The sequence below is a fragment of the Haliotis rubra genome, unplaced genomic scaffold (assembly GCF_003918875.1).
Source record: "Haliotis rubra isolate DU_JTF1 unplaced genomic scaffold, ASM391887v1 Scf256, whole genome shotgun sequence".
NCBI lineage: Eukaryota > Metazoa > Mollusca > Gastropoda > Lepetellida > Haliotidae > Haliotis > Haliotis rubra.
Genome location: NW_025766625.1, coordinates 304,488 through 325,956, shown reverse-complemented (window position 1 = coordinate 325,956; position 21,469 = coordinate 304,488). Strand labels below are relative to the sequence as shown.

Genomic DNA, 21,469 nt, shown 5'->3' with positions numbered 1-21,469 from the left:
TATTTATCTGAAAAAAGTATTGTTTTTTGTTTTTTTACCTGTTTACACAAGAGTTGCAATGTTGTGGTGCATATGTGAAACGAAACACAAGATCGCATACTCCATCAAATTGCATTCAGTACTCCTATACTCAGTTTTCCAGTACTCCAATGATTAAAAAATAAGGGCTATGTACTCCTGATGTTGAAAAATTACCCAAGCCCTGTTAAAAAAATAACACACCAGTTCTTGACTGAACATTTTTCATTGGAGTGATTTAAAACTGTTCCTTCAAGAGTGTTTTATTTTGGTTTTTTTTTTTTTATATGAACGTAGACTAAAAACCTGTTATATTGAGAATAACCTCCTTAATTTTGGTAATATTGACCTATAAAATCTTAAACAATCTGTTGTTATGGTAATACCCTAAACAAATAGAAATTATCTTTTGCTCCCTGCAGAAATGCTAATATCACATGTATTTACTGAATAACGTTTGATAATTTTTATGTATTTGTAACATAGGCATCATTACTCCAGAGCAGTGAAGCACAATGTAGTGTTGATCTAACTTTGAATCAGACAATGTCAGCATCTTGATAATTCGTGATAAATTACTGACTTTCATTCCACCAAACCAGTTCTGATGAAAACAAAGAGGATGAAGATGAGAACACCAGCAGGACACCATTGAAACAGGACAGGTCTGGGATCGGGGACGCAACATTCAACACGACACAGGCAGATAGTGAAGCCATGACTAAAGATGGCAACCAAGAGGAGGCGGATACACCCTTGTCGAAGACTGTGCTTGGACAGAAGGTCCTGCTGACCGCTCCCACAGGGAAGGCAGCAAACTTGTTGGGCAGGAAGGCTCAGTTGAAGTCCTGCACCCTCCACAGTGTCATTATGAGTTATAAGATGTTTTGTATCTTGATGAACAAGAAGAAGGCTAACGGTGAGAAAGGTACAAGCTGGACTCATGCTGACAAGGAGGTTCTAGTAGTGGATGAGTGTAGTCTGGTGTCGGTCGGGACTTTTGCCACAGTGTTAAACATCCTGCTGAAACAGTGCTGCTTAAAGAAGATCATTCTGCTGGGTGATGTTCGACAGTTGCCGTCAATCGAGCCTGGTAACTTCCTGGGTGACATATTCACAGTGCTGGCGCCACTTGGGTTTGGTATTGAGCTGCAAACAAACCATCGAGCTGAGTCAGAGCTTATTGTGCAGAATGCTACCAGGATAGCTTCTCAAATGAACCCAGTGTTTGACTCCTCGAGAAGATTTTATCTGTTGCAACCGGAGGAACAGGATCAACAAAGTAGGTGATTTGTGACTATATGTGTTTGCATGAGAAGAATATCTTGTTTCAATTTAAAAGCTTTTTTAGATAATCTACACAAATCTAGTAATTTTTAAACTTATCCTATCTCATGGTATGCACTTCTCTCTCTTGATTCGACACTGAGTGGAATGATGTAAACCTTTTTCCCTAGGCCTCTCTTGTCCATCCACCCAAGCCCTCCATGCTACCCTCATTATAAGACAGCTTCCCAGCTCTCATGCACAGCATGTGGCATGCACCACTAGCTGCCAACGTGACTATCTCTGAATCATCGTTCTCTTTCTTGTCGCACACGAGTGTGGATCGTTTACAACTTAGTCTACAACATGGGGAAACTTGACCAGCCTAAGAAGAGGAGAAAATGCTCCCGGTGTAATATAGCGTTCTCCGCGAGTGATCCACATGGATATTGTATTCACTGTATGGGGCAGTGTAAATGGGACTCTCGTTGTATGCAAGGTTCTTACTTGGTGACTACACTCGGACTTGCGCCGTCGTGTTGCTGACAGAGCTCGTTATGCAGCTTCACTTGACGGACCCAGTCCCTCCTAGAAAGGAAAGTTTAAGCGTCCTACTTTGTCTGCTCGGCAGTCACAGTGCCCTCACTCAAATGAAGAGAATTTCATGAGAGAGTCGTCAGATTCTTACTTATCGGAAGACATTCGGCATTTGTTGGGCTCTCAACATTCCAGCCCGAGTCACTTCGTCTTCGACCACATCCCGGGGTAGTGGTTGTCGAGACTGCCACCACCCCTCAGGAGACCTCTACACAGCGGGACCTTCGAACTACGTCTCTCGTTCACCGGACCAGTTATCTCGGCAACCTGGCTTATCTGTTTCGGACAAGAATCAGCTGATCTCTACACCTGACCTCGCAGAGCGCATGCGCAGAAGCCTGGTCATCGTCATCGAACCGTGCCAGATCGCAGATCCAACAGCGTTCGCCGAACCATCAGTATTCACCGAACTGCCAGCATTGCTGAACCATGCCGCCTTTAAGGTACAGCAATAATGTTGGTTCATTCGACACACATGGTCACTTGATTACAGCTACAGCTATCCGGCGTAAGATCATACTCACTCACTCACTCATGTACAGCTATCTTGAGCAAGATACCAGATGATCTACTTACTACATTCAGCTTGACGGATTGGAACTTGTCAACACTGTTTTTTTACATGCTCATCGAGGATCATGACCTTGCATCTAGATACGGTCAATTATACCAGCTGTTAATTAAACTCTACCAGCTTTCAACACGATGTTAATATTCAGGGCATTTGTGATCCGCTGAATTCCTCACCACGGAGTGGCATGCTCTTAGCATGACCATTCGACTTGGCTCTCCGGATTATCCTACGGCATGTGAGGCACTAGAAGATTTTAGTCACAAGATTTATTCCACCTGGTACCCCCTTTCTGCTGATTGAACAGATGAAGTAGCTATGTCAGTAGTGCAGACATTTAGATTACATCGGCACTTGACGCTCTGACGATCCCCAATCTCCCTGACTTAGACTACGTGACCAGAGCTCATATCATTCCGGATTTATCTACCTTCCGATCTTCACCTTGATGAATGATTTGGTTTAGGAATCTACCCTTCAGCGTAGATATCAGCTCCACAACCACTCGTCTGTGCATTACTAGACAGGCTTGCTATCCAGGAATTTTTCTGACGCTTCACTGAGTCCTGTGGGTACCATTTGCAAACTACTCATAACAGCGTTTTGGTGTAATCATGGCCTGCTTTGTCATCTTCATCACCCTCTCCTTTACATCAGCAAGCTTCTGGACAGATGGGTCAAGTTTCTGCGCATGGTACCAGTATTGATGTCAAGTAGCTATCATCCCCTTGCCGAGATCTTACGGAGTTGTGCCTTGCACGGTTCACCGAAGACCATGTTGTCCAGAGTTTTGTCACTGTTGCATTGTGGGTACCATTTGCAAATGGCAGACTACCCCTTGTTTACCGGAGAATTATGATATATAGAGTCACTATGAAGTACACTGACAGATCTGTCTAGGTCCTACAAGCGGATAACAATCCCAGCCTTTTATTGCCATTGACGATGAACATTTCCATTCCCAGTAAGAGTGACTATGTCGGGATTCGTCAGCCAGCCGAGAGAGACAGTTCACCAAGAGTTACTCGGCTTTCAACTTTAGCCCAAGCCCTCAGTTCAGATTTTACTGCCTTTGTGCTTTTTGGTCCCCAGGCACAGATTTTACTGCCTTTGTCCCCCAGAGGAACCTTCCCTGACGTCGCCAGGCTTTTTTACCTTTGTCATTACAGCAACTTTACGAATGTTTCGGTAGATCAACGATCTCCATGCGTCGAACCTACTAACTTTATCACTCCATCTGGCGGACCAATACTTCATTTGGCGAACCAACGTTCCTGAGATCACCGATTTTATGACCTTCATCACTCCGTGCACAGTGTGAACGTTCCTGTAGATTGATTGACAATATCTATGCGCCGACTCTACTACATTCAGCACTCGGTCAGTGCTGCCATGGTAGCTTGACTATTTAAACGTTCCTATCTCAGGAGAGATATCCCTACATCAGTGACAAGAGTTGCTAGGTCTCCTTACAACAGCACTAGCCTTCACTTACACAGTTCAACTTTAGGCGCTACTTCACCTTCGAAGCTACATTGATGATTGCATCCAGGCACAACAGGATTCATTCGTACTTCTTCGCCAACTGCAGTTCACCACCATGCTGCTCCGGTAGTTAGGGTGGCTATTGTACTTTGTGGAATCGAAACTAACATCGATCCAGAGACCCCACTTCATCGATCCATTGTTTGACACCAGTCAAGGGATGATGTTCGCCCTTCAAGACAGGTGGATGAAGATCTAGTGATGTGTTGCTCCAGTGCTATCTCAGTGGCAGGAGCTACTAAGCTTTCTGACATCAGATCAAGCCCTAACGTACAGAATTCACAGCACTTTTTGTGCCCATACCTTTAGGCCGACAAGCCCAAGGAACTGATTCATCTTCCTGAACCCGTCAAGCCGAAGACCCGGGTTCGAATCCCCACATGGGTATAATGTGTGAATGAAGCCCATTTCTGGTGTTCATCTGTAATACAGAAGCTGTTGACCACCAGTAAGATTCTACTGCTTTTGGTCCTGCACTAAGTCCTGACCAGCGAGAAGTTAGTTTGTTGACCTAAGAAGCCTGGCAGAGCCAAACCCAGTACCACTTCCCGCCCGGGGCAACCTGCTTTTTCACCCTCCCTCGGAACTACGCCTCTGGTCCCCTCAGACCCTTAATCAACACTCGGCGCATCTCCAGAGATTACTCATAGCTAAGGCTACTCTCGTCAAGTAGCCACAGCTATCACTTCAGTTCATCGTAATTCGACCCGTTCTTTCTACGACGATAGTGGAAGAAGTTTGAAGGCTGTTGTAACATTAGGGAAATCCATCTTGCAATCTGCCTCTACTCAGGTCGTTTCTGCGTTCCTGCAGCTTCTCTGTGCTACTAGGGAACTCAAGGGTACTACGTTAGCTACCTAACTGGCTGCTATCAACTTGGTTTTGGCTACTAACATGGGTACGAAGATCTCCACTCTTCCAGAATTGCAGAGTGTTCTTCACTTCTACAACTCACCAACCAGTCCAGGAAGTTCAGACTTCTGGTCTGGGAACTGTCCGTTGTCCTTCGTCATGTGATTCTACAGACTACAACCCTTTAGAAGACAGGGACTTCGAGTGAAGTGACATTCTTCTTCCTGGTAGCATGGCTACTGCTGCTCGTATATCTGAGCTTCACGCGCTTGTTGTCAATCGCGTGTGGTTCGAGCCGAAGAAGCATGGCAAGGTTTTTTTCCTGGGTCTCCACTGGGACTTCATCGTGAAAAACCAACTGCCAGGGCAACCGGACCGGATCTTTACCATTCCCCCATTGTCCATTTTTGGGCCTGATGATACTGAAGATTTGACACTCTTCCCTGTTAGGGCTCTACACCTTTACCTTGCTGCCTCCAAGGATCGTCGATGGCTACGAAAGCGCCTCTTCATACCCTTGTTGGCCGCTTCAAGAGCTGAGGTTTCCTGAGTCACATTGACTTTCGGAATGCGTGGCGCAATCCTGTGAGCCTCCACTTTGCAGGGTTGCCGCCGCCAATCCTCATGAAACTCCTGCATTAAGCCTCGACGATGGCCTTCCATAGCAACTGCTCCTTTACCGCTCTCATGGAAGGCTGCTTCTGGCGTTCAGATATAGTCTTCTCTTCACATTAACTGCGAGACTACACTAGTTCTGTCCTGGGACTACACTAGTTCGGCAGCTTACATCAGCCCACCAACGCAGTTGAGGGACAGTTCCGCTAGCGCGTTACTGCTTCTTTCTACATACGGAACAAAGGAACAATCTCAATCATTGTTAACAAAGTTATGGGTTTAAGAACTACTTCACTTGGATTCCATACCAAGGCATTGGAAGACGGCGATGCAGAGGTGTTCGACATTCACGCTTACTGTCCTCTACTCCATGGAGCAATTACGTCAGTGAAGTGTGACACTCCCAAATTCCAGTGGATTTCGTTGCGTTCCGACTCTGAAGTTGCCGGGCACATCCTTTGACTAAGCTTATGCAAAGGAGTGAGGGTCAATTTGATGCTGTCCCGGAACTGAACGTTAAAACTTGGAGTTCCCGAGTTGTGCTTCTCTTTCACCCACCCCTGGTCGGTGTCTGTGGGGGTCTTCTCGAAGCAGGGGCTGGCCGGATTATTGTCAACCGACTTTAATTTACGGGGGTACCTTGAAAATCGTGGCGAAGTGACATCCTTTCTCGCTGGGCTGCGTCCTTCTTCGGAGGTTGCGGCCGAACACCACATCGCTCAGGAGCACCCATCTTCCTGGGAGACGTGATTAGTAAGCCAAGGAGTTCAAGAGAACTCAGCACAAGCATAGGAGTTGCGTGCATGCGTAACAGGCCTCCCTTGTGCATCGCTATCTACGGTCGTTTCCAGTCTACACAGTTCCTGCTGTTCGCACTGTCAAGACACAGGGTATCTGCGTCCCGCCGTCCAACCGTGGGATAAGTGCATACCGTGAGATAGGATAAGTTTAAAAAATTGAAAATTTTAATATAAATTGTATATTTATATAATTATCCTATCTCACGCGACGGATTCCCGCCCATCCTCCAAGCAGGTTCTCCAAGAGGGATATTATCCAGTGGCTCCAAGAATGAAAATGATAATTCGGAGATAGTCACAGCAGCTAGTGGGCAGCTAGTGGTGCATGAGAGCTAGGGGTGCATGCTGTATGCTTATAATGAGGGTAGCATGGAGTGCTTGGGCAGATGGACAAGAGAGGCCTAGGGAAAAAAGTTTACATCGTTCCACTCAGTGTCGAATCAAGAGAGAGAAGTGCATACCGTGAGATAGGATAAGTATATATATATTCAATTTATATTAAAATTTTCAATTTTGGGGGAAGGATAAATTGTCAGGAATGTCTGAACAAATCTTTATTTTCCAGTATTTGCTAATAATATGTTACCATATTTAATAATGAAATACAATGTACATCCTTACACAAGGCAAGTCAAATGCGGAGGTTTCGGATTACGTCCCTTTGTAAGTACTCTCTTTAGGAGAGTCGAAAAAGGTCATTATTTCACTGGAAGGTGGGGCTGTTTCAAGGCCATTGCTAATTTAAACATGGATTTTTACTAGCCACGGGCTAGCGGGCCAGTGGCTATTTCGCACACTGCAATGTCCACTTTGCTGCCTAGGTCGAGACGCCATTGTACGGGGGCTGCTGACCAGAAGTGAAGATCTGCAGGGCCCTGTCACCTCCCAGTTTGTGGCCTTTACCAGGTACTCACTCACTCACTCACTCACTCACTCACTCACATGGCTCTCAATGTCTTGAGGGTGAAAACCAACTCAAAATACAAACATTATGCAGAACAACTTCTGTTATTTCATGACATTCTAATACAGATTCTTGTACTGTTGTCAAGCAGGAATGTTGAGAGGATGTACATATACTGAATGTAACAAAGGAAACAACATACTTAACATAACTGGCTTGGCAGTAAGCTGATAAAGCCTAAGAGTTCTGAAATTCCACTCAAAGAAACTCAAAGACCCTCCTTAAACCCTCCATAAAATGTCCCAAAGTCATATATATAGAAATCATCTTTTCAATCTGAAACTCCATGATAAAATATAATTTTATTGTAAAATTTCAAAGTATAACTATGCTGTATACTCCACCTTCATTTTCTTCTTGACACAGACGTGATTGCGAGGCAGTGAATGAACTGTGCTGCAAACACTACAACAAACATTCACTGAAAACATACAAGGGAAAATTAGACTTCCAACCAGGCGATAAAGTGTGTATGACGAAAAATGGCACAGTCTCTCACCACTTCAAGTTAGTAAAAAAGGAGCAGAAGACAGAAAAGGAGACTGCTGACCTGGCCCAAGGGTGTGCTGCAAGTCCTGGGCCGAGCAACGTCAAGAGAGGACAACAGACGTCTGTGAAACGGAACCTCAGCATGCAGCTTGATGAGATCACTGCAAGCCAAGATGGATGCCATGATGGACATGATGGATGCAGTGACAGAAACAAGGAGAGACTGAATGAAAACGATAATTGTGATGATAATGAAGTAGGTTCTAGATTCACTGCTCTGAAAAATCGAGAAAACAGTCGTGACCAGACCCATGTTGAGGACCTTGATGAAGGAGACTTCTGGAAGAGTAGCCAACTCGAGACGTCTGCTGCCTCCCAGACGTACACGGAAGCACTGGATGATCTCATCAATGCAGCAGGCAGGGGGAACAGCCACTTGGAAGATTCTGCATTTCTCAGTGATGATGATCTCAGCACTCAGCCTGGAAGGTCAAGTATGCTCAGGACTGATGTGAGTGGTTTTCTGGAAATATTTCATGGAAATACAAGGAAAACCCTAGATGTGACTGCCAAGAAGCCTGTTGCAAATCATGTCAGTAATAAAAATGTGACATCTTCTCAGAATAGATCTGACAGTAGTGTTGAGCAACAACAGCAAGCTCAACAAGGGGGAGACAACACTGACCCTATCCAACAATCAGGGGCAGATAACTCAGTCTGTGTCCCACCTCAGAAGGTTACAGCACCTGAGTTTGAAGAACAAGAGATAGATGGCAGCACTCCAGAGCGATCAATCTGTAAGAGAGATGTTAAACTCTGCAATGGCGAGATCTTCTACATTGAGAAGGTAAAGGATCACAAACTAAAATAAGAAATGTATTTCTCCCACTCCTGGAAAATGGGTCATTTCAGCTCAGGAGATTGTTGTTAAACGCCACACTGAGCAATATTCCAGCTATATGTTGGCGGTATGTAAATAACTGAATCTGAACCAGACAATCCAGTGATCAAAATCATGAGCTTCGATCTATGCAAACATGTGTCAACCTACTCAGCAAGCCTGATCGCCAGATCGCATAAGTCACCTCTTATGACAAGCATTGGTCGGTGAAAATCAATTCTTCTTCATGGGTCAACTTACGAGAGGTTGTTGTTATCAGTATTACAATGTGTCTTCTCATCGGGATGGAAGTTACCTGAAAAGCAAACAAGTCCACCGTGCTTGTGGGTATTTTTAGTGTTTTTTCCCAGCCAAAGGGTAGTTAATCTTAGAAATTCACAGAAATAAATATGACAGAAACGAGAATGTTGATTTACACCAAAACATTAATAGATTTTTTATTTTATTAACCTTAGTTAATTTCTACTAGCCTCATGCCTACTGGTCAGCACTGATTTCCATTTCTTGTCTGTGATTTGTTGCTAAGCCTACTAACAACTGTCAGTTTCCATGCTTAAAACAAAACCCATTTGACTAATTTGACTTATGATGCACATTCATTCAAGGAGCTGTCAATCCTTGACAACCGTAACAAGGCAAGTCGCTACATATTCCTTTGTGACAGAGACGAGGAACACCCACGTTGTGTGTGTGCTCACTACAAACAGCTCAAGAAGACCTGTAAGATGAAGCATGCATGGGTCAGGACTATACACACATTCCAGGTAATTATTTTGTCACACTCACCCTTACCAGGTAATTATTTTGTCACACTCACCCTTACCAGGTAATTATTTTGTCACACTCACACTCACCCTTTCCAGGTAATTATTTTGTCACACTCACACATTCCAGGTAATTATTTTGTCACACTCACCCTTTCCAGGTAATTATTTTGTCACACTCACACCCTTACCAGGTAATTATTTTGTCACACTCACACTTTCCAGGTAATTATTTTGCCACACTCACCCTTTCCAGGTAATTATTTTGCCACACTGACACTTTCTGGGTCCACTGACACTTTCCAGGTAATTATTTTGTCACACTCACCCTTTCCAGGCAATACTTTTGACACACTGACACTTTCCGGGTAATTATTTTGTCACAGTGACACTTTCTGGGTAATTATTTTGTGACACTCACCCTTACCAGGTAATTATTTTGCCACACTGACACTTTCCAGGTAATTATTTTGTCACACTCACCCTTTCCAGGCAATTATTTTGACACACTGACACACTTTCTGGGTAATTATTTTGTCACACTGACACTTTTTGGGTAATTATTTTGTCACACTGACACTTTCCAGGCAATTATTTTGTCACACTCACACATATCTGGTAAATATTTTGACATCCAACACACTTTCCAGGAAATTGGCACTTTACAGGAAATTGGCAAGCACACAGTCAATCACACTTACACACATTCGAGGTAACCACCTTGTCACAGTGATACACTTTCCATGTAATAAGCTTTTCTTCACTTCAAAACACACTCCAAGTCTCATGACACTGTCATATATTCCAGGTAGTAGTTGTTTGTTATAACCAAGTCGGTGGAGTAGCCTTTTGGTTAAACCGTTAAAGACCCCGGTTCAGTTCCCCACATGGGTACAATGTATGATGCCCATGGTGTGTCCTGCCATGATGTTGCTGTAATGTTGCTAAAAGTGGCACAAAACCTCACTTGGCCATTTTGGAGGCCTGGGTTGTATTATTCTCAAATGTACAGTATGAGATAGCATAGTCTTGATATGAAAATTGCTGGAAAGTGGCATACCCAACTCTCTCACTCTTACTGTTCAGGGCCCCGTTTCACACAGCTATCGTAGAGCTACGACTATCGTAAGTCTACGTTACAGTAAAAGTTTCAGATCTTAGGCTTACGAGAGCTTTGTGTAACGGGGCCCTGGATTAAAGTCACAATTTCACACATTTTCAACAATATTTTGGCCTATATTATATATATTGGGGCATTTGCTGTCACTTTAGCTTCCTATTCATGCAATAAAAGACTTATCATCCCTAACGACTTGCCTGAAATCGATAATTGAAACGTTGAGGTGAACAGCTTCCAGAGAACACATGCCATATATGGAATGTAAACAATTGCTCCGTACATTGAAAACTGTCGCACACAGTGTTGTCAGTATTTGCCGAACTGATTTCAATCACAAGTTGCATGTATGATTTTGCAACCTGACATGAGCGTCTTTTTGTCTAGGACTGAGTTCTGTCTCCAAAGGAGTTATAGGATATTCGTAAAGAGCTCTCCAAGGGACATAACTGTTTGTGGTTCGTTTGAACTAATGTTCGGCCAGTATAGGGCGCAAAGGTCGATTTAATGCAACGTGGCATTAATTCATTCAAACTTTTTAATTTAATATTGTAATCTAATACGTAACTTTTTTTAATAAATTATATGGTAGCTTCACGGAGAGGCTGATAGTTAGTATTATTGAGAGAAATGCATTAGTTATTTTTAGAGAAGTGTGGTGTGAAATAGTGTGTTAAGTCAACTGTGGTCCAGTGGATAGAGTGTCAGCCTGGAGAGCAGGTCAGGGTTTGGTCCTTGGCCTCATCATAACAAGACATTTAAAGATGGTACTTGTTGTTAACCCCATTTGGTGCTCAGCTTAAAGGGGATAAAACAAGAACTTGTGGGGGTCTGAGTGTGGTATCCATGTGAAAATGCAACATGGTATTCCATTGGACTATAAACCAGCATCAGGCCAGACTAGTACAAGCAGCTGTACACAAAAGGCAGAAAGCGGCGTAAAATCCAACTCACTCACTCACTCACTCACTAGTACAAGCAGCCGTACACAAATGGCAGAAAGCGGTGTAAAATCCATCTCACTCACTCACTCACTCACTCTCTCACTCACTAGTACAAGCAGCCGTACAAAAATGGCAGAAAGCGGCGTAAAATCCAACTCACTCACTAGTACAAGCAGCCGTACACAAATTGCAGAAAGCAGCGTAAATCCAACTCATTCACTCACTCCTGTAATATATATGTCATGGTACAAGGGAAATACTGTTCAAAGACTGACTACCGTATATATACTGAGGGAAATGAATAAGGGAACGCATGAGTATATAGAAAAAAATGTTTTATTGACAGTGGACTTTGTGAGAGTAATGTTAAAAGGTCACGCACACTACAATTAAAATGTCTGTATCTGGTGTGTCCCCCATGCCTCCGGATCACTTCTTAACATCGACGTGGGACACTTTGGATTAAGTACTGGATTACAGCCCGGAGAATAGCCTGCCACTCCTCTTGGAGAACTTGGAACATACCGCCACTTGTCTGTGGCTGTACAGGGCGGGATCTGACATGATGTCCAAGAACGTCCCAAAGGTGTTCAATGGGGTTTAGATCTGGACTTTTCGATGGCCATGGTAGAACTCTGATGTTGTTTTGCGCCAGGAAATCCCTGCATATGGGAACAGTATGTGGAACTCGAAATTCCCACCTGTTCTATCCTGAAGGGAACAACTACTGGCTGCAGCACTTCATCTCTGTAACACACACCTGTTATCCTTCCATCTAATCGCACTAGATCAGTTCTCCGATCGTAGGTGATCCCACCCCACACCATCACTGATCTACCTCCATATCGATCATGCTGTTTTACAGTACATGGGTGATGACATTCATGGAGACGTCGCCACACACAGATACGCCCATCTGCAAAGTCCAAATTGAAGCAGGACTCATTTTTGAATATGGTATAGCGCCAATGTCGCAAATGTCTCACACGATGCTGCCTAGCCCAGTGTCTTTTCTGACGTCTGTGTTTTGCAGAAAGGTGAATTCCCACAACTGGGCGACTTGATTTTACGCCTGCTGATTTGAGTTGATTTTGAACTGAGTTATTGCTTATTCGTAACTGTGTTATTGCTCTGAACTCAGTGTTTATGTTCAAAGCTGATTTGAACCAGTTTCACAAGGAAATCAACAGTAAATTACGATCTTCACGTGCTGACGTTTTTTATTGGGACCATGACCACGTCTTATCTTAATGTCGCCTGTCTGGCGGTATAAGTTCCACAGTCGCGATCTAACACTTTTTTACTTTTTTTTAAAGTCTCTTGCTGTCTGACAAATTGATGTCCCATCGTTGATGCTCCAGACTGCCTGCCATTTCTCATGTTCAGAAAGATATCGGCGTGGCATGATTTTAAGGTTTTGAGTGTCTTGCGAATTCGTGGCTCTGTTGTGTTAAAAATTGTTCCCATGTTTTTATAGTCCTCGTGCTTAAACTGTACGTGAAAAATGCCCCCTGAGGATGAGTTTGGGGGCAATGTTTTCAATCCGTTATGGTTAAATTGTTCCTTAAACATTTGGAACAACACTGCCTTTTCAACTTAACAATTAAGCGTTCCTTTTTCATTTCCCTCAGTATATTACTATTGTTGAAGGGGAAAGCCATTAAGCATCAAGAAATGTATGTGTTAATGATTGTTTTTTTCTAGGGTTCTGAATCTAATTCAGTTGTGTACATCCTGAGCCCGAATAATTTCTATGAGAACTGGCAGCATGTGTACACAGCCATCACGAGGGGACGTCATTCTGTGTACGTAGTGGGAAGGCGTGCGACACTCAACACAATCATCACACGCAAGGTGTTCCCCAGGAAGACCACTCTCAAGGTGAAGCTGCAGGACCACCTCCGACCTCGGGAGAAAATAGTCCAGGTAGGTCATTGACTGTACAGTTAGGACATTCACTAAAGGTCTGTCATTTACAGTGTTTACAGGTAGGTGGTACATGAAGATCATGTACCTATAGGCCATATGCACAGTGTTTACTGGAAGGACATTTAGAGGAAGGTCATTTACAGTGTTTGGTACATGAAGGTAGGCCATATGTACATGAAGATCATGTACCTATAGGCCATATGCACAGTGTTTACTGGAAGGACATTTAGAGGAAGGTCATTTACAGTGTTTACAGGTAGGTGGTGCATGAAGATCATGTACCTATAGGCCATATGCACAGTGTTTACTGGAAGGACATTTAGAGGAAGGTCATTTACAGTGTTTACAGGTAGGTGGTGCATGAAGATCATGTACCTATAGGCCATATGCACAGTGTTTACTGGAAGGACATTTAGAGGAAGGTCATTTACAGTGTTTACAGGTAGGTGGTGCATGAAGATCATGTACCTATAGGCCATATGCACAGTGTTTACTGGAAGGACATTTAGAGGAAGGTCATTTACAGTGTTTACAGGTAGGTGGTGCATGAAGATCATGTACCTATAGGCCATATGCACAGTGTTTACTGGAAGGACATTTAGAGGAAGGTCATTTACAGTGTTTACAGGTAGGTGGTGCATGAAGATCATGTACCTATAGGCCATATGCACAGTGTTTACTGGAAGGACATTTAGAGGAAGGTCATTTACAGTGTTTACAGGTAGGTGGTGCATGAAGATCATGTACCTATAGGCCATATGCACAGTGTTTACAGGTAGGTGGTACATGAAGATCATGTACCTATAGGCCATATGCACAGTGTTTACTGGAAGGACATTTAGGGTAGGTGGTTTACAGGTTGGTGCATGAAGATGTACCTATAGGCAATATGCACAGTGTTTACAGGTAGGTGGTGCATGAAGATCATGTACCTATAGGCCATATGCACAGTGTTTACTGGAAGGACATTTAGAGGAAGGTCATTTACAGTGTTTACAGGTAGGTGGTACATGAAGATCATGTACCTATAGGCCATATGCACAGTGTTTACAGGTAGGTGGTGCATGAAGATCATGTACCTATAGGCCATATGCACAGTGTTTACTGGAAGGACATTTAGAGGAAGGTCATTTACAGTGTTTACAGGTAGGTGGTACATGAAGATCATGTACCTATAGGCCATATGCACAGTGTTTACTGGAAGGAGATTTAGAGGAAGGTCATTTACAGTGTTTACAGGTAGGTGGTACATGAAGATCATGTACCTATAGGCCATATGCACAGTGTTTACTGGAAGGAGATTTAGAGGAAGGTCATTTACAGTGTTTACAGGTAGGTGGTACATGAAGATCATGTACCTATAGGCCATATGCACAGTGTTTACTGGAAGGACATTTAGAGGAAGGTCATTTACAAAGTGTGTATCGGTAGTTATGTTTATAGTGTTTTCAGGTAGGTTACTGTACACAATGTTTTACTGGTGGGGCATTTATATTAACATATTTCATTCTTCAGTGGAGTCTGTATATTGGGTTCATCTCCACAAGAGTGGCTTGTGTGTGCAATCCATCACAGTCTGACTTATGTGTAGACTGACTTGGATTGTAGACTGACTTGTGTGTGCAATCCATCACAGTATGACTTATGTGCAATCATCACACAGACTGACTTATGTGTGCAATCCATCACAGTGACTGGCTGTATGACTTGTGTGCAATCCATGACTTGTGTGTGCAATCCATCACAGTATGACTTGTGTGCAATCCATCACAGACTGACTTGTGTGTGCAATCCATCACAGACTGACTGGCAATCCATCAGACTGACTTGTGTGTGCAATCCATCACAGACTGACTTGTGTGTGCAATCCATCACAGACTGACTTGTGTGTGCAATCCAACACAGACTGACTTGTGTGTGCAATCCAACACAGACTGACTTGTGTGTGCAATCCATCACAGACTGACTTGTGTGAGCAATCCATCAGACTGACTTGTGTGTGCAATCCATCACAGACTGACTTGTGTGTGCAATCCATCACAGACTGACTTGTGTGCAATCCAACACAGACTGAATCCAATCCATCACAGACTGACTTGTGTGTGCAATCCATCACAGTCTGACTGTAGACTGACTTGTGTGTGCAATCCATCACAGTCTGACTGAAGACTGACTTGTGTGTGCAATCCATCGCAGACTGACTGTAGACTGACTTGTGTGTGCAATCCATCACAGACTGACTTGTGTGTGCAATCCATCACAGACTGACTTGTGTGTGCAATCCATCACAGACTGACTTGTGTGTGCAATCCATCACAGATGTACTGCAGTCTTGTGTGTGCAATCCATCACAGACTGACTTGTGTGTGCAATCCATCACAGACTGACTTGTTTGTGCAATCGATCATAGATGTACTGTAGTCTTGTGTGTGCAATCCATCACAGATGTACTGTAGTCTTGTGTGTGCAATCCATCACAGACTGACTTGTGTGTGCAATCCATCACAGACTGACTTGTGTGTGCAATCCATCACAGATGTACTGTAGTCTTATGTGTGCAATCCATCACAGACTGACTTGTGTGTGCAATCCATCACAGACTGACTTGTGTGTGCAATCCATCACAGATGTACTGTAGTCTTGTGTGTGCAATCCATCACAGATGTACTGTAGTCTTGTGTGTGCAATCCATCACAGATGTACTGTAGTCTTGTGTGTGCAATCCATCACAGACTGACTTGTGTGTGCAATCCATCACAGACTGACTTGTGTGTGCAATCCATCACAGACTGACTTGTGTGTGCAATCCAACACAGACTGACTTGTGTGTGCAATCCAACACAGACTGACTTGTGTGTGCAATCCATCACAGACTGACTTGTGTGTGCAATCCATCACAGATGTACTGTAGTCTTGTCTGTGCAATCCATCACAGATGTACTGTAGTCTTGTGTGTTCAATCCATCACAGACTGACTTGTGTGTGGAATCCATCACAGACTGACTTGTGTGTGCAATCCATCACAGATGTACTGTAGTCTTGTGTGTGCAATCCATCACAGACTGACTATAAACTTCCGCAATGATTTCTTTCAGGTATGTGTTAAGAAGATTGCAGACAGCCTACAAGGCCATCAGAAGGTGACAGCCAAGGGAGACAATCAACTAAGTCTGTCGGATGGGGAGAAGCCCCTGTTTGATAGTGATGACAGTTGGATTGGCCAGGTTAATGACTCGTTTGGCCTCAGTCTTGACCAGTCAGATATAGCCTACAGTACTGATGTACCATTAGAGCCAGGCAATGTCACACCAAACAAGTTGCCTGGGAGTAGTCTCCCTTTGGACCCCAACCTTCTACATCTGGAAGAGAGACGAAAACTTTCAAGCGGGCACAAAATGATAACACAGCAGAGTTGATGTCACCACCGAAATGTAAGAAGCCATCAAATGAACAGCTGGCAGTGACACCTGTCCGATCATCTCTCAGCTCGCTAACTCTGTGATGTGTTTGTCAACAATTACTCACAGCAGACTGTTAGCAGTGAACTTTATCAACTTGCTGAAAACTTTAGCATGAACCGGCCTGAATAGGTCCTTGCTCTATTGCTTTTCACACTCAGCACAAATAGCGGAAACATTGTTGATGTAATGTTTCATCTTTCAAGACATACTCGCTGACCATATAATGGAGGATAAGATCTGTTATAAGTTGTAGCCATGTCATGACTAATGGATGTTGTTTGGAGCATCCCTCAGAGATGCTGACCTCTATGATTTTAACGTAGTCGCTACAAATTTTAGCCCCAAACTACGCCAAGATGATTGCACTAGAAATTCTACGAAATTGGAAGAAAATTCATTAAAATTTTGATATATGTAGATAAAAGCATATATTTTGGTCGATTAAATGCATTTTCGCCAAAAAGAGACAAGAAGAAATGTGAAGCTGATAATGTGGAAATCTGCTGTTGGAGGTATATGAAATTAAAGCTTCACTCGATTAATGTCATATTATCTTTCTCAGAATCAATCATGATTTTAAGTATTTTGTTGAATACTAATTTTATGGTCAAACTAATAATTTTGATCCTTTAAACTACTATTTGCATGAGCTGCAAGCAAACAATATATTTATCTTGCCGATATGTTTCAGTTTTCCATTGTCAAAAATTTAAACAGAAAATTTGATCGGGCTGAGATCAACTTTTGTTGTCACCTGACTTTCATGGACAACATGCAGGTATTTGCCTTATAGTGTAGTGCAAGATTTTTATTATTGCACTCACACATCCATATGTGCAGCCTGGTTACTTTCCAATGGTGTATAAGGGTTGTATCATCCCAAACAGAATTGTATTTCCATCCCAGATGGCAGGGGTTCAAAATTTGTTTAAAAAGCCACTTGCCACAGGGCAAGTGACTTTAAGAAAGTAACTTGTCCTGACTAATTTTCCACTTGCCCTGATTTTATGATTTTATAATCATGATGGTGTAATTATGAAAGAATAAATCAACATGGTATTTGATGTTAATGTTTACTGGACTATTTATTGAAAAGTGATAAATAGCAAAGAAAGATAACTCTACTTTATTATCATTGCAAAATTTAGTAGCTACATTTTGATATGAAATTTGAAGCCCATTTCTGGTGTCCCCAGCCGTGATGTTGCTGGAATATTGCTAAAAGCAGCGTAAAACCAAACTCAGTCAGTTAGTCAGTGATATGAAATTAAATCCTAATCTATTTGCAGTTTGAAACCATAAGTGGAAATTATCTAGTAGCCCACGGACAAGTAAGATACCATTACTTGATTGCCCGAAATGAAAACTGACTTGTCCCGGGCGTCGGGCGATGGGATTTTTTAACCCCTGGATGGGATAGGTAGTGTTTTATCAAGATCACATGAACCAATCAGATCTCAGTATTCTGACATGGAGATGGGATAAATAATACTTATACATTGTACTTCTCATCTAGAATTTGTTTTACCTAGATGTCTTCACATCATATTCATACAATTACTTGTATTTCATTGACCAAAGTATGTTTCAAATAATTAGGCATGAGTAAGTAAGCGTGTATGGTTCTATGCAGCTTTTAGTATTACTCCAGCAATATCACAGCAGTGGACACCAGAAATGGGCTAATTAGGCATGAATTGTTTCGATTCCTCTTAACCGAGAAATCCCAGTTCTTTTATTAGGTTATGAGTAGTTCTAAATCTGTTTCATACCAAAGAATTCATGTTGTTCAAAGCTTGATTTACGTGTTGGTCTGATGACCCCAGTTAATGAAACACTCAAGGGCCATTGCAGTGAAGCAGTGGAGGTCTCCCTGTCCAGTGTTATTATTGGAGCTATTGATTATTTGTCTCGAGCTTCGGAGACCTACATCATGTTCGTCTTTTATACACCATTAGGGAGTGATATAACTGAAATAATGTCATAAAGCAGCATTACTCGCTCACCCTCTCAAAGATAACCTGAATTTATTTAAGTTGATCATGATTTGGTAAACATTACGGCTGTAGATTTGGGATGTTGAAATATTAATTATTTTTACATTAGGACAATATCCTGTTTGACTGATGACAAATTTTGGTTAGTATTAAACACTGTTCTGTTGATTCGGGTAAGAATCTGAATTTGTTATGCATTGTAAGATGGTTGAATCAATGGTTGAATGTAATCAAGAGATATCAAGCATACACTAGCATACAAGATTTGTACACAGTTCACTTCCATGATCCCACTGCAGGAGACCTGTGAAGATCTGGGTTAGAATTGGTCTTCAGTAACCCATGCTTGTCGTAAGAGGCGACTAAAGGGATCGGGTGGTCAGACTCGCTGACTTGGTTGACACATGTCATCGTATCCCGATTGCGTAGATCAATGCTCATGCTGTTGATCACTGGATTGTCTGATCCAGACTCAATTATTTACAGACCCCGCCATATAGCTGGAATAATGCTGAGTGCGGCGTTAAACTAAACTCACTCACTCAAACATGAGCTCAGTGACAGGCCCAGGAAAGTGTATACAAGAAGTGGAAGTGATAGTCATGTGCATAATGAGGTGAGGGTGTAAATAAGGGCTGGGATTGGTTACCTAGGTAACCAGGTGAGGTATTTTAGACTCTTGGAACAAACTGGAAGTAGATAAATCTAGCAGTACCCCTGGTTGCATGTCTTGGCCAGCTTTACTTGATGTCCATTTACAATTTGTTCATTGTCTAGTTTCTTTCATTAGGCCAGACCAAATTTATTTCTTGTTTTACGGATCCGACGGTTGTATTTTTTCAAGAATAAGAACAAAAATAAAAATTAATTTTCCCCGCTCAAAAAATAAAATCCTAATATTTTTATTGGCGAAAAATGTAAACTTACAAGAAAACTGCTTTTAGAATGTTTTTTGTCACGTATACACTTCATAAATTCCTAAAAGTAAAATACTTTTAGTATTTAGAAGGAATATTACTTTGACTGGTCATTTTATTTTTTTTTTTTCCCCTCCTGCCTTTAGGTTTTCTGAGGACAAAAATTCGTAAAACAAGAAATAAAATTGGTCTGGCCTTATGGAGAAACATATACATCTCAAAATACGTCAGAGAACACTGAATTCTTTCGTATAACTAAACTTAGTCTATAACAGCATGACGGAACTGTTGTTAGATGAAAGAATGGGGACATCTTATTTATGTTTTTAGTACAACAGCTCCTCAGAATAATTTTCAGAAACTGAGAATTGTTAAAGAGTGAAGTCCCAGGGATGGGAGGAAAAGGTGGGGTTGTTGTCCGAGAAATAAGACATACTAATTTGGTTTAGTCTGTCAACCCCCACACCAAGATATATGACAGTCTCAAGCATAAAAAAATACACATATTTTGGGAGGGTGAAGATGAATTTTTATAATAACATTTCTACTGAGTTATTTTACATTTTGTCTAAACAAATGTACCAAGAGATGGAGAGGGTCATCTAAAAACATGACAAGTATTAGCGGACTGTCATTATGTTCAGTTCAATGAAAAGGTCTGAGTGCTGTCACCAGATCAGTGAAACAATTAAGCAGGAAGCTAGTGGTAGTAGGGAAACTATTTAGTCTCTGAATATATCTAATATTGACAGTAACAAATAAACCCATTTAAATTGAAAAGAAGCCCCAGTAAGTTTGGAGATTCAGGGAAACCTGGACTTGCTTCATTTAGGGTTTTAGCATTGCAGGGAGGGCTAGGCAGTAGGGAAAATCATGTGGTTCAGGGAGTGTGAGACAGACCATAGTGCAATAAGCCACAGAGAACGCTGATTTTCCTCATTGATTGTAATCAACAGGTGTTTGCAGCACAAATATGAACTAGATTGTCCTGTCAAGTATAGTCAAAACTAATAGATCACTGCCATTTTACTTGACGTATTATGTCAATACTTTTGTGTGATAAAAGTTTGATTGAATATTGTACAGAATTTAAGTATTTTTGTATATGGTACAATATTGTATTCCTTTTAATTGAGTACTATGTTCTTGAAATATATATTTATATTACATCAAACAACTGTGTTACAATTCTTTCTTTGGCTATACCATCTCATTTATACCATGTACCTATATCACATACCTATACCATGTACCTATATCACATACCTATACACCTCATTTATACTATGTATCTATACACCTCATTTATACCATGTACCTATACCACCTCATTTATACCATGTACCTATACCACCTCATTTATACCATGTACCTGATACCACCTCATTTATACCATGTACATATACCTCCTTGTTTATACCATGTACCTATACCACCTCATTTATACCATGTACTGATACATCATCTATATCACATACATACTCCTCATTTATATTATGTACCTATATCCCCCCATTTATATCACATACCTATACCACCTCATTTATACCATGTACTTATATCACCCCATTTATATCACATACCTATACACCTCATTTATACCATGTACCTATACCACCTCATTTATACCATGTACCTATACACCTCATTTATACCATGTACTGATACATAATTTATATCACATACATACTCCTCATTTATACCATGTACCTGTACCACCTC

The 21,469-nt window shown here is 41.9% G+C and overlaps 1 protein-coding gene across 1 annotated transcript in view; it reads left to right on the top strand.

Annotated features, from left to right (window-relative positions):
* The window catches only part of LOC124279745 (DNA helicase B-like), a 33,616-nt gene extending 16,370 nt beyond the window's left edge, over positions 1 to 17,246 (top strand). Inside the window, exons 7-12 of the mRNA XM_046715610.1 lie at positions 621 to 1,300; positions 7,086 to 7,170; positions 7,595 to 8,564; positions 9,224 to 9,382; positions 13,148 to 13,369; positions 16,468 to 17,246. Of these exons, the coding sequence (XP_046571566.1) occupies positions 621 to 1,300; positions 7,086 to 7,170; positions 7,595 to 8,564; positions 9,224 to 9,382; positions 13,148 to 13,369; positions 16,468 to 16,788 (2,437 nt within the window). The 3' untranslated portion in view covers positions 16,789 to 17,246. The remainder of the gene's footprint in view (positions 1 to 620; positions 1,301 to 7,085; positions 7,171 to 7,594; positions 8,565 to 9,223; positions 9,383 to 13,147; positions 13,370 to 16,467) is intronic.
* The last annotated feature ends 4,223 nt before the right edge of the window (positions 17,247 to 21,469 follow it).